The sequence below is a fragment of the Mytilus californianus genome, unplaced genomic scaffold (genome assembly GCF_021869535.1).
Source record: "Mytilus californianus isolate M0D057914Y unplaced genomic scaffold, xbMytCali1.0.p SCAF_4, whole genome shotgun sequence".
Lineage (NCBI taxonomy): Eukaryota > Metazoa > Mollusca > Bivalvia > Mytilida > Mytilidae > Mytilus > Mytilus californianus.
Genome location: NW_026262690.1, coordinates 7,366,312 through 7,381,253, shown reverse-complemented (window position 1 = coordinate 7,381,253; position 14,942 = coordinate 7,366,312). Strand labels below are relative to the sequence as shown.

General features: G+C 32.6%; 1 protein-coding gene across 2 annotated transcripts in view; it reads right to left on the bottom strand.

Annotated features, from left to right (window-relative positions):
* The window catches only part of LOC127737378 (elongation factor G, mitochondrial-like), a 36,384-nt gene extending 21,445 nt beyond the window's left edge, over window positions 1-14,939 (bottom strand). The window contains exons 1-6 of one of the 2 annotated variants that reach the window (XM_052247995.1): window positions 14,798-14,939; window positions 6,480-6,536; window positions 3,218-3,340; window positions 1,867-2,204; window positions 1,059-1,175; window positions 210-283 (exon numbers count right to left, since the gene is read on the bottom strand). In XM_052247995.1, coding sequence (XP_052103955.1) covers window positions 210-283; window positions 1,059-1,175; window positions 1,867-2,204; window positions 3,218-3,340; window positions 6,480-6,536; window positions 14,798-14,866 — 778 coding nt within the window. In that variant the 5' untranslated portion in view covers window positions 14,867-14,939. Of the gene's footprint in view, window positions 1-209; window positions 284-1,058; window positions 1,176-1,866; window positions 2,205-3,217; window positions 3,341-6,479; window positions 6,537-7,097; window positions 7,257-14,797 lie in introns of those variants that run through there. The other variant, XM_052247996.1, reaches the window with a different exon arrangement.
* Between the last annotated feature and the right edge of the window lie 3 nt (window positions 14,940-14,942).

The window sequence follows — 14,942 nt, the reverse complement described above, 5'->3', positions numbered from 1 at the left end:
TTATTTATTCATTGAACCAAGAAAATAAGGTCACAAACAACTGGCATATTTCACAAAATATTGATTGGTTTAGTCCTTCTCAAATTGTTACCCATCTATGAAATAAATCACCCCTTCAGATTATCATACATTTATCTAGCTTTCAGCAACAGCAGCTGAGACAAAGGTCAGAGGTACTTCCAGTACAGAACCCAACTTTCAATATTTACCTATCATTTCTTGTCTTCTATCTTCAGCTTCCTGCCGGAATTCTGAAGGAATTTCATCCTCCCTTATTGTTAAGCTAAAAATATGTAAATAAATTAAAATCATTGTTGAATAAGCTTTTTTGTGTACAGTTTTAATTACATTGTAACACATAAGTAGGCCAGCATTGAAAACTTACACTGGTTAGCCAATTAAGGGAGCTATAAACAAACTAGATGAATGAAAAATATATACATAAAATCCAAAATTATTCCTTAATTTGTTTATAATATCAATAATGTCATGAAACAAATAAATAAGCTCTGTAAGAGGAACAAATATAGATTTTACAATTTCATTGAGTATGATACAATATTTCTCCTCGTGTGAGAGTTCAATATCAAAATGTTTACCGTCGTGTGGAGAAATAGAAATAATGTATTGCACAAGATATGGTAGTAACATCTATTTCTCTAATGATTTTAAAATGATATATGGGCAAACTTTATCTTTCTTTTTTCAATTTTCTCAGAAAAGATGTGTTCACTATGCATGGTCGTCTTTTCTACGTGATATAATCATTGCTACATCAGAGGAAGGTAAGAAAGTTTGATGTCATAATTGAATTTTGACTATGTAACAAACGATATCAAGGAAACCACATGGTGATTATAAAAAGATAATCAACTATTCAAGGAAAGTATAAATAGGCTAAGAATTAGAGAAATATATAAACACCACAAAAAAAACCTTGGCAGCTTTATTGAAGAGAAAATGTAACCATAAAAATTCACAACAAATCTATGCGTTTCTGAAAATCAGATATATCAGTCAAACATTGTACTTCTAAAACTAAAATGTTCTTAACTTACCCATGTGGTTCTTCAAAATATAAAGCTTTTCTATGAATGAGATCTATTATTCCTTCACAATCTGATTCAATACCAATTGGTATCTGTAATAATGCTGCATTATGGTTTAATTTAGATCTGAAAATAAATAATAAGATAGAATAGTTTGATATTTAGTTGAAAATGGTGTATTTATGAATGAATGCTAAAAAATGTTTGCAATAGGATATGCTTTGTTACCTTTCTCTGCTTGAAATTAACAAGATGATATAAACAGGCAGATCTAATGTTTTTCATTAAAAAGTAGAAGAAAAAAATTTACAGGTGAGAAGTCCACTGTAATTAAGCAAATGCTGTAAACTAAATATGCAATGAGAATTTGAAATGGGTTGTAATTTATACATGAATTAATGTTATCCTTATCTTGTTGCAAATTTCCACAAAAATTTCTAAATTTTCAGCACTAGATGAAATTGAAAATGTGATTTTTTTCTAAAAATATCTACTCCTCAACTTTTTTCTTCTTACTAAATAAGGATTCTTTAATATTCATGAGACATTAATTTTTGTGAGGAGGGAAAAACAATCAATTTAAATATTCAATGAAATACCGATACACATGTTGTTTGATACTTTGATAATAGTAAATGATGATACCTAGAAATCAGATACCCACCAAATTTATATCTTTTTGTCAACTATGAAAATTAAAACCAAAGAAAATAAATATATCCCCAGGAGTACAACCTGTTAAGTTAGGTATTTTATTTTTTTGTCCTGTGACTAAATACATTTAGGCTACCTGTTTCACATGAAATGTATTACTCACTTTAATTGTGATAGAACTCTATATGGATTAGCTCCCATTCTGTCTAATTTATTAATAAATGCTACGCATGGCACATTGTATCGTTTCATTTGTCTATTAACTGTCATTGTTTGTGTCTGAACGCCACCCACAGCACATAATACTAATATAGCACCGTCTAACACATGTAAAGCTCGCTCTACTTCTACAGTGAAATCTACATGTCCTGGAGTGTCAATTATATTTATATTTGTCCCCTTCCAACTGACATATGTAGCTGCTGACTGGATAGTGATACCACGCTGACGTTCCAATTCCATAAAATCCATCTTGGCTCCCACTTTATCTTTACCTCTAACCTAAAAATAATATCATTTTTTGTTTTAACAAAATATCAATTACCTTTACATCCTAGAAGATTACAAACAAGTTATGCAGTCCTACTTGAACTTATGACCATAATATTTTCCCTATTTTTTCCAACAGTGGAACTAGAATTTCTAATGTGTTTATTGTTCTGTTGAAAAGTTTCAATCAATGAAAACCTTCATGACCTATGGCAGGTTCACATTTCTTCAATGAAAGATTCACATGATGAAGACATAATCTTTCAATCAGTTTAATTGAGGTCTGGAGCTGGCATGTCAGTAACTGCTAGTAGTCCTTTGTTAATTTATGTATCATTGTCATTTTGCTTAGTTTCTTTTGTTACCTATTCTGACATCAGTCTCGGACTTCATTAAACTGAGTTTTACTGTGCGTATCACTTTGTGTTTCTTTATTCTACATTGGCTAGAGGTATAGGGGGAGGGTTGAGATCTCAAAAAACATGTTTAACCTGCCGCATTTTTGCACCTGTCCCAAGTCAGGAGCCTCTGGCCTTTGTTAGTCTTGTATGTTTTTAATTTTAGTTCATTTATATGTTTTGGAGTTTAGTATGACATCCATTTTCACTGAACTAGTACACATTTTTATTTAGGGGCCAGCTGAGGACCACCTCCGGGTGCGGGATTTTATCGCTGCGTTGAAGACCCATTGGTGGCCTTTCGGCTGTTATCTGCTTTTTGGCCAGGTTGTTGTCTCTTTGACATATTCTCCATTTCCATTCTCAATTTTACATCTACATGTATGTATAGCCTGATTTGGTAAATGTTAACTTTAAAAAAATTAAACATGTAACAGGAATACAATTCTAATCTAAGATAAATTTTGAATTATTTTCAGTCATGTTCATTAAAAAAGATCTATCATACCTTTAGTTAAAGCAAGAATAAAGAACTACAACGGCTTTTTCAAACTTGTGTATTTGGTCAACATTCATCTCATCCAATTTTGAATGAAGTTTTTACATCTCTCTAATGATACTAGTTACCTCATGCATTTCAGCAAGTTTTCCTGAGTAAAATAATAATCTCTCTGTTAATGTTGTTTTACCAGAGTCAATATGAGCCGAGATTCCAATGTTACGAATTTTTCTGACATCTTGTTCAACTTCCTGCAAGAGTCAAAAGGAAACTAATAGCAAAAAGGTCAAATAATACTTTAAAACTACTAACAAACATTTTGTACTTGTAAATTTTATTTCAAAACTAAAAGAACTATAGTTAAGTTGGGAAACCATTTAAATGATTTTTATAAGTACGTACAAGAATAAAAGTTCTAGAGACTGATTTCAAGCTAATTCAAACAGTTAAAATTTGTCAAATTAAACAGATGCTCCACCCACTGAAACCCTCTTAGAAAAGCAAAAATAATTAGGCAAGTATTTTAGTGCAATAAAGGATGTGCATGCCTACTTTTTGGAACATGTTTGATGGTTTAAAGATAATAAGAAACAATTAATCAAAATTTAATGCATGGTTGTACAAAATAACTAGAGTTTAGAGCCTGTGTCGCTCACCTGCATCTTCAACAATGGTCACTTTCAAGTACAAATTATCATAAAAGGGGAATAACTCTATAAAGAGTTAACTGATAATTTCAGTCATGTTGACATATTTGTAGATCTCATCCTGCTGATAATTATTCGTATTAAAGTTTCTATTTACCCCGTATCTATTATAGTTTTAAAGATAATGGGCAAAAAATGCAAAAAAATGTTAAAAATTATCATTAAAGGGCAATAACTCTAATAACTAGTCGACTGATTATGCTTTAATTGTGGATCTTGTCTTGCTGATCATAAATGCTTTTTACAGTTTTTACCTATGATCTATGTATTACAGTTTTCAAGATAGTAGGCAAAAATGGGAAAAATCATCATTAAAGGGCAATAACTTCAATAAGGAGTTGACTAACAATTTCGGTCATATGACTTATTTGTAGATCTTGTCTTGCTGATCATTTTTTGCTATTTAACGTTTCTGTCTATCTGATATAATTTTTAAGACATGAGGCATATTAAACGCAAAAAATTGGTAAAAATCATCATTATAGGGCAATAACTCTAATAAGCAGTCGACGGAAGATTTTGGCCATGTTGACTAATTTGTAGATCTTGTCTTGCTGAACATTTTTATTCTTAAAAGTTTCTGTCTATCTTTTATAATTGTCAAGATAATAGGCAAAAATTCTAAAATAAATGGAGAATGTGTCCATGGGACACAGATGATGCCCCCGCTTGCATTGTGTATAAGTTTCATATCATTTGGATGAGGCAAACTTAAGTTAGAGAACGGAAACGAAAAATTCAGCAATTTTTCCATTTGTAAAGGGGCATAACTCTAGAACGTTAAGAGTGACGCCACCATAAAATCAAATGTGATCTGTTTTTTGTGGTAATAAGCATTGTGGATATAAGATTCATAACATTTGGTTGAGGCAAACTTAAGTTAGAGAACGGAAACGAAAAAATTCAGCAATTTTTCCATTTGTAAAGGGTCATAACTCTACAAAAGTAAAAGTGACGCCACCCAAATTCAAACTTGATGTGTATTTTGTGGAAGTAAGCATTGTGTATAAGTTTCATAATATTCTGTTGAGGCAAACTAAAGTTAGAGAAGGGAAACCAATTTCGGGACATAGGGACGGATGGACGTACAGACAGACAAAGGTAAAACTTAAAAATTCGTAAGGGTTCCGCGGAACCCAGTGTCTCGCCTACTTTTGCTGTTAACTGCAGGCTCAACAAAAATGAGGAAAAAAATTAATAAAAATATTCCTCTCTATACTATCTTTTGATTGTAAGAAGCTTCTGTCCAAGTTTGGTAAAAATCCAGGATAATTTATGAATCTAATAAATGTTTTAAAAACTTAAACTGCAGAATGTATGTACTGTTGACTGGAAGAAAAACTAAGTCCATTTATAAGTAAAATACAGAAAAAATGGAACAAAATTTTATCAAAATTTCCTTCTAGATACTAGCTTTTGATCATAAACAAGCTTCTGTCCAAGTGTGGTACAAATCCAGGATAGTTTAAGAAAGTTGTTAAAATTTTAAAAACTTTAACCACAGAGTGAATGTAATGTTAACTGGCAGAAAAACTAAGTCCATTTATAAGTAAAATACGGAAAAAATGGAATTTTTTTTTTACAAAATTTACTTTGGATACTATCTTATGATCATAAACAAGCTTCTTTCCAAGTTTGGTAGAAATCCAGGATAGTTTAAGAAAGTTATTAAAATTTCAAAAACTTTAACCACAGAGTGAATGTAATGTTTCCTGGCAGAAAAACTAAGTCCACTTATAAGTAAAATACGGAAAAAATGGAATTTTTTTTTTACAAAATTTACTTTTGAATATAATCTTATGATCATAAACAAGCTTCTGTCCAAGTTTGGTAGAAGTCCAGGATAGTTTAAGAAAGTTATTAAAATTTCAAAAACTTTAACCACAGAGTGAATGTAATGTTTCCTGGCAGAAAAACTAAGTCCACTTATAAGTAAAATACGGAAAAAATGGAATTTTTTTTTTACAAAATTTACTTTTGAATATAATCTTATGATCATAAACAAGCTTCTGTCCAAGTTTGGTAGAAATCCAGGATAGTTTAAGAAAGTTATTAAAATTTCAAAAACTTTAACCACAGAGTGAATATTTGTGGACGCCGCCGACGACGACGGAATGTAGGATCGCTATGTCTCGCTTTTTCGACAAAAGTCGAAGGCTCGACAAAAACCCCTCCGCTACAGCGGGGGCATAAAAATGGTAAAATATATCACTTAAGGACAATAACTCCTATAAGAAATTGTCTGACAGTTTTGACGTGAATGACAGATTTTCTCTATTTATAGCAGCTTTCAAAATAATAGGCAAAACTTGCATTTTACCCCTCGGTTCTATTTTTAGCCATGTCAACTTGGCAGGCGGGGGTCATCGGATACAATTTTTTTAAATAGATACCCCAATGGTGATTGTGGCCAAGTTTGGTTAAATTTGGCCCACTAATTTCAGAGAAGATTTTTGGAAAAGTTAACAGACGACGATGGACAACAGACGCCAAGTGATGAGAAAAACTCACTTGGTATTTCAGGCCAGGAGAGCTAAAAAATGTCTTCTAAGGCTTATAAGTATACATTTAACTATATCCTTTTGTCTGGAACAGCTTTTATTCAGAAATAAATGTCTAGAAACCTTTATATGTATCTCAAGAATCTTGTAAGAGTTTCATCACAATATGATAATATACTTACTCCAATTTTTCTGGCATTGGGACCAGTTGAATAAAATGCACAATAATAAGGTTTAAACTGAAATAGAAAGTGAATATATATACATTTAATAAAAATATTAAATAAAACAAATCAGTTCTTGTTTACTTATATGAATTTTTCTGAAAAGCATCATAATCAGGACATACCATTTGCTCTCTCTGACAATGTCTGACTATTTATCAATCACTGTTAGTTTAAACATATTTCAATTGCTTAAAAGTGCAAAAGGGATGATACACAAGTTAATATAAACTGTTGACACAAAGATATGTCTTGCTTTTTGTAATTTTGATAGTAAAATGCAAATGCTGAAATTAAAACATGTAAACTATAATTGTAAAACATTCATCTTCCTTTTCAGGAATTTCAATGCTCTCATTTTCATTAAACATTTTCATATCTTTTTTGGTTATAAGGTTATACACATGTATACAAAACACAATTTGTTTGTTTATATTACTGGTTAAAGAAAGTAACATGTAATGTAAATAAACAAATCAATAATAGTACATCTCAATTACACTATTGCCATATAATATTCCCCAGTGATTATAGGTATGTCGGATTAAATACACGCCGGAATAAAAGTATGCTTACACTTCCTTGGCCAGTTGTTTGTATTTATCACAGTTGTTCATTTTATAAAAAACGGAAATACTCAAATGTTCCTCTACTGCATGTTCCTGAATGTTGTCTTACATCTTTCTTTCTTAGTCAGATTTCTAATATGCTGCCTATGAATACCGACTTTTTCACAAATAGAATTACCTGTTTGTCAAATTGCAAAACAGAAACGTATTTTACTGTATTGTATGTAGCACTTACAAGGAATGGTATATCAGACAAACCCTTTTGTAATTCTATTTGTGAAAGAGTCAATATCAATGTAAAACTTAGTTAAAGTGAACAGGGTATCATTGTCAGTCCGGATACTGATATTTTTCTCAGTTTATGAATATCCATTCTTTATCGTTAATACTTTTGCATGTTGAAAAATTTGTAACCGTAGCATGTGAAAGCAACTCAATTCTTTAACTTTCCATGAGAATATAATGCGTACTGTAAATTCAGAAATTATTTCGAGGTTTTTATTAATGCGAATAATGCGACTAGGTGAGTATCCAAATAATTAGAACTCGCATTCTGATATCTGATGCATATATCTCTATGCAGCTTTTCCTGAAATCACAATAATTAATCTCGCATTTATGTCCATTCCTCAAAAACCGCAATAATATATGCACACAATAATTTCTGAATTTACAGTATATCAATAAAATGCGCTCCACCTGGAGCAGCTGGATACAACCGCAGAGGTCGAACTCTGAAAAGTATGGGCAAGTATGCACACAATATTCAAGCTTGATACAGCTCTGAATTTGGATAATGTTAAATATTTGACACATTATAGATTTCTGACTCAGAATAAATGTGGTCAGATAACTTAAAAATTTGAAATGGGACATTTAATCTACTTAATGGTCCAATATCCAAAATCTAATTCCATGGTTAGATTCGGCATATAAAAAAATAAATGGGGAATGTGTCCATGGGACACAGATGATGCCCCTGCTTGCATATAACGTTATAAAGGGACATAACTCAAGAATTGTAATAGTGACGATACCCAAATTTGTACTTGATCTGATTTTTGTGGTAATAAGCATTGTTTATAAGTTTCATAACATTTAGTTGAGGCAAACTTAAGTTAGAAAACGGAAACAAAAAATTCAGCAATTTTTCCATTTGGAAAGGGGCATAACTTTAGAACGGTAAAAGTGACACCACCAAAATTAGAACTTGATCTGTGTTTTGTTGCAATTAGCATTGTGCAGAAGTTTCATAACATTTGGTGGAGGCAAACTAAATTTAGAGAACAGAAACGAATATTTAATCAATTTTTCCATTTGTAAAGGGGCATAACTCTAGAATGGTATAAATGATGTCACCAACATTCAAACATAATCTGTGTTTTGTGGTAATAAGCATTGTGTATAAGTTTCATAACATTTGGTTGAGGCAAACTAAAAATAGAGAACGGAAACCAATATTGGGACGTACGTATGTACAGACGGACAAGGGTAAAACTTAATGCCTCCTCCGCTATAGCAGGGGCATAAAAAACCATGAATTCAAACAAAGTTTAATTTTTGACCCTTTGGACCTTAATATGGACTAATTTGAAAACAGGGCCCAAAATTAAAAATCTGAATGCACTGTTAGATTCAGCATATCATAGAACCACAAGAATTAAGTTTTTGATGAAATCAAACAAAGTCTAATTTTGGACCCTTTGAACCTCAATGTAGACCTATTTAAAAATGTCCAAATATCAAATATAGTAATACATGGTAAAAACCTCAAACAATTCAAGACTTTAAATTAATCCTCATTGAAATTGGTTAAAAGATTTGTATTTATTTTCAATTGAAGATTTCTTGCTGTTGTGCAATACTTTGCTGTTGCGCAATACATTGTACTTAGTAAATCTGTTTACAAACCACCGGTAAATATAATAATTTACACATATTTTTATCCATCTGATGAGTTAAGCTTTCAACTGATTTTTATAGTTCGTTCTTATGTTGTACTGTTACACCACTGTCCCAGGTTAGGGGAAGGATTGGGATCCCGCTAACATGTTTAACCCCGCCACATTCTTTATGTATGTGCCTGTCCCAAGTCAGGAGCCTGTAATTCAGTGGTTGTCGTTTGTTTATGTGTTACATATTTGTTTTTTGTTCATTTTTTGTACATAAATTAGGCCATTAGTTTTCCTCGTTTGAATTGTTTTTCATTGTCATTTCGGGGCCTTTTATAGCTGACTGTGCTGTATGGGCTTTGCTCAATGTTGAAGGCCATACGATGACCTATAGTTGTTAATTTCTGTGTCATTTGGTCTCTTGTGGAGAGTTGTCTCATTGGCAATCATACCACATCTTCTTTTTTATATACACCCTGTTTCATTTTTAAAATTCTGCCATATCAGTATGTGTTGTTTCTTTATATAGATCAGAAATAATTTATGTTAGAACCAGCTTAGCCAGTATTAGAAAAGTCTTGTTTTTGGCCCCTATTTGGCCTCTAGTTTCTTAACGATTAAAGCCACTACCCACAAAATCAACCCTAACCTTCTGTGTGTGGTATGGAACCTTGTGGTACAATTTCATAGAGATCCATTGACTAATACTTAAGTATTTGTCTGGAAACCAGAATCAAAGAGCTGAAAGCTCTGAGGAAAAATGACGCCACTGTCTCTAATATTGTGATATTTTTTATGCAAGTCTTGATTTTCACATACCGTAATAAGTTTAACATTGCAACATGTCTCGTAAGCATATAATTGATATTCGTATATGTGTCTGTTTTTTCAGTACAAATGAATAGGTAAAGACTACCTGAATGATCTACAGTATCTAATTACTTCTGGCTGTTTTTTTGTATAAATAAATAGGTCAAGACTACCGGAATGATCTACAATATCCAATGACTACTGGCTGTTCTTTTGTACTAATAAAAAGGTCAAGACTATTTGAATGATCTACAATATCCAATGACTACTGGCTGTTCTTTTGTACATATAAATAAAGACTACCTGAATGATCTAAAGTATTCTAAGTAATGTGATTTTTTTCTTGCAATTACATTTTTCTAAATCAAGAATATAGACTACTAGTATCCTTTTCAAACCAAATGATTATGAAGAGCCTGTTGTTAGCAAGCTCTTATACCCCACATACTCATTAAATAAGTTACTAGTGACCTAGTTATTTCTGTTACTTGAAGCAAATTATATTTCTGTATATTTAGACTATTGTATAATATTGTTTTACTAGTTTTATTTCACCTTGAAGATTAGACAAATAGGGATACTCCTTAGATTTTTTATTTCATGTCAGTCAGGTCGCTTTATATGAAACTTAAAACCACTTCTCTGCCATATTGTTATTTTATAACAACTCTGCCCTTGACCATGTTGACACATGTAATTGATATTCATTCTTTAAATTAAACATATACTATAGTCAGTTAGTTTTTGATTTTGCACTCCCACACCACCTTTCATGTCTTTCAGGTCAAATGTCTGTCTCCATTTAAGTTAATGACATTGAACAATCATGGTATTAAACACAATTTCAATAGTGATAATGCTGTTCTCGTGGGTCACCATATATTCAACTTGGGTAGCATTCTAGTTATTGAAATTTGTGTCAGATTAGAACAATGATCTAGATCTTTAGGAATGGATCTTATAATTTAATATGGAGCCATAGTATGGGACCCCTACACGGTAACAAAAAAAACAAGCTTGAAAGGATACAATGTCAAGCAGCAAAATCTATCACCAGAGATTACAAGTCAAAAGAGGATGGACGGGATACGTCTCTAAAATGCTTACTGAACTGGAACAACAGCAAGATCTCCAGACAAGACGAACAAAGCGTTGAAGCCAGAAGTTAATATTTATGTAAAAAGTAGTTGAGGGGCTGATTCCCGCTATTGAACCATACTGTCATTCTATAATATCATTGCGTAAGTATTTCTGTATTGGCCTTGTTATTGGTCCATGTCTTGGGTGTATTGGTCTGAGGCGAAGCAATGATAAGGCCAATACAGAAATACACGTAATAGTATCTTTATTAATTAACTACAGTGTTACAATATTTTTTTTATTTCATTTCACAAGAGATAAACATTTTTACCTTTAAGTGGAACTATCCAAATCTCAGTTTCCTTTTATAAGATGCAATATCTAATGATTCGGTGCCGTTTGACTGCTGGCCGAGAACCAATAATAAGGCCAATACAGAAATACACGTAATAGTATCTTTATTAATTAACTACAGTGTTACAATATTTTTTTATTTCATTTCACAAGAGATAAACATTTTTACCTTGAAGTGGAACTATCCAAATCTCAGTTTCTTTTTATAAGATGCAATATCTAATGATTCGGTGCCGTTTGAAGTATCTTCAGCCTTTTCTCATCTGATGAATTTTTGTACCCTTTCCAGTCACTATAAAGTGTTACAACTTTAATTTAGACACAACACATAAATAGTAATTGGAAAGGTACTGCCATTGCATGTGTAATGCAAATATATTTAAAAAAAAATAATGTAAGAGTTGAAATTGATACAACTATCCATAAGCCAATTGACCAAAGAACGAAGATTTGCACAATTACAGAATGCATATGCCTGGTTCGGGTTTAAAAATAAACGACCGTTTAAATACAAAACATACGAAGCGACAGTAAACAGTAAAAATCGATTTGTACCATCGACATGATGAAATTATGAGGTCGTCAAGAAATGAACTTTGTGATAATTTACTCGTTCATCAAACCTGAAATAATCCCATCGTCTACTTTCAAAAAGCTTTTTAAATGAATGGGACCGTCTTTAACCTAAAATATATGCCATACTGAACGTTTCAGCTTGTTTATGGTGAGTAAACCTGCGTCTTACAAACAACTGTTTACTTTCAGTTTGAGTTTATCGAGACTTACGATCTAAAAACCTAGAGACGTTCCGAAATCCTGTTTTGTAAACAAAGATTCATACGCACCGCGTGGGTATAACCGTATTACTAATTTCCGATTTTTAGAATCTTCGTAAATCTGGATTCAGACCAGTTTCTATCCAATGGATATCAAAATGATTCCGATTTTCACTTTTTTTAATGATTGTAAAGTTGAAATGGCATGAAAGGCTGACATTATTTAGGAGAACTATTTTGTCTAGCGATTGCTGATCATTGGAGGGTAAAAAGTCCAACACCTTAACAAAACGGATCTATTTATCATGTATAAATACCGATTGTTTACGATTGTAAGACTATGCATAAAAGTGAAAGCTCGAATAAATATGAAAAATATAACAAAGGGATAGCTCCAAATACCATTTAATAACAAAAAACATATGGACAGGTCAAGATATCTTTTTGGTAAATAAAATAAAGTATGTAAACTGGTTCCCGTCCGACTACAACACTTTGTTCGAGTGTAGCGTAATACGAGCAGATTCCAGTTAGTATGTAAAATAGTAAATATGAAACCGAGTGCGGTAGGCGGAGGCAATAATCGACTTCCGTAAGTTCTGGTCAATGGTATCGGAAACATGCCGCTGATAGCGTCATTTTCCAAAAACCTTGTTCCTCCCCCACCCCCCTTTTTGCCCCTTATTCCTGAACGGTTTGAGCCATAACCCCCAAAGTCAAACCCAACCTTCCCTTTGTGGTATTCCCTTTGTGGTATGGAACCTTGTGATTCAATTTCATAAAGCTCCATAAAATAATACTTACCGGTAATTGTCCATTAACAACAAAAACCTTGTTTTCCCCCCCTTTTTTTGCCCCTAATTCCTGAACGGTTTGGGCCATAACCCCCAAAGTCAATCCCAACCTTTTCTTTGTGGTATGGAACCTTGTGGTACAATTTCATAGAGATCCATACACTTATACACAAGTTATTGTCCGGAAACTAGAAAAATGCCTTTTTTGGCCCCTTTTTGACCCTTAATTCCTAAACAGTTGGAACTTTAACACCCAAATTCAATCTCAACCTTCCTTTTGTGCTATTGAATCTTGTGATTAAATTTCATACAGATCCATTCACTTATACTAAAGTAATTGACTGGAAACCAAATATCTTCGGATGACGACGACATGATAGCAATATTATAACGAACGCAAATTTTTTGCGGTCGTATAAAGACAATTTTGGGTGACCTCCCCCTTCATTATAACACAGTTGCTTATGTTCTGGATGGTGTGTGAAGGGCGTTTCTATATTCTCTAATTGTTAATGCCACTATTTTCTCTCATCTTTTTATTTTAAAACCACATTTATAATCCTTTATTTCTTATGAAAGGCTGCTTTTCTGGGGGTTATTTTTTCCCACACCCCTCTATTTACTTCTTTTGCCCAGATCCCACTTTTTCACCCCCTAAATCCTACATCCCCGCTTTTTTTTATTAGGATAATAAAGATTAACACTTCCAATCCGCTGTGAGAAGACAATTGACATACTTTGAAAGGATGTTACGAAAGATTCCGACAATAGAAATAGGCATGTTATACACCATTTTGTAGATAATTCAGGGCATGAAGAATTTTTTGGCAGGCCACTTACCCAAGGGAAAGTGATAAAAAAAATTCACTTTCCCGTGTGCAAATCCACTATCCCCAGTTGAGACCCGCAAAGTGGGTCGAATTTGCTAGGGGGTTTGGTGGCATGCCCCCCTCCAAGAAAATTTTGAAATTTAAGATGCAAAATCCTGCAATCTGAGCATACTTTTAAGGGTTTAACATGTCAACTGATTATGATAATTTTGTGTGACTTTTTAAAATTTATATACTATAAGCAATAGACAATCCATATTATGTGTATGGAATTATAACTAAACAGGCGTCCACAATATTTACAAACTGGTTCCCGTGCTACAAACCGGATATCGTAAATTTAAACCGTTCTGCTAATGATCTAACTAAATACCAAAAGGCACATGTGTAAATCGCGTAAACATGTGATGAAATCATGGAAATTCGACGCTCAGATGATCTTACAGAAGTATTTTGACATTTAAACAAGTAATAGGGACAAATTATTTTATTTATTTACCGGAAAACGACTTTCCCGACGGGATGTTAGCAACTGCAATGTCACTTTCCCCGTGTAATAATTTACTTTCCCCGGGAAACGGGAAATGGTAATCTTTATGCCCTGTAATTTAATGTAGATTTACGACATACATGTAACAATTTTCAGTGGGATAGACAACTGCCAAGTTGAATTATAACGTTAGTTCCCGACCGGGTGATATTTCTCAAATATACGAGTTAAGTACCTTGTGTTATATTAAAGTATATAGGTATTTTTTTTTTTCAGAGACAAGTGCCTGTCATTGTGGAACCTAAAGCTATACATACAAATCTTCACTATTTTTCGATAACAAATTCAAGTCAGTTTCTACACGATAACACGTGTGACCAATATCTATGTTATAGTTATCTCAAGTCTATTGGTTGCAAAATACCACAAAAAAATCGAGAGCTTACGTAATTGTTCTTTTCTTGTACAATTTCGTTTAATGGAAACCTAAATTTTTATTTATTCATCAGTTGTGAGAAAATCCGGTCTTTTTGGTTCACAAAGTAAATGCAGCAAAAACATAAACTGCTTCATACTAGATGTGTGTTGTTACCCTTTCCGTCCCTTTTAAGGCTTTTTATATCATGTTAATTTTTTTGTTATGTAAAGTTCTGTCCTTGTTCACAATTAAATGACTGTTACCTTATTATTCAGCAAAGATCTGTTATACTGAGTTCTGATGATGCCTGATGATAACCGAAATATAGTCATTATACTTGTTCACATTTGACAGTTCATCACATAAAAAAATATTCAATGTCAAACACAGAATCCATGTGGCGGATAT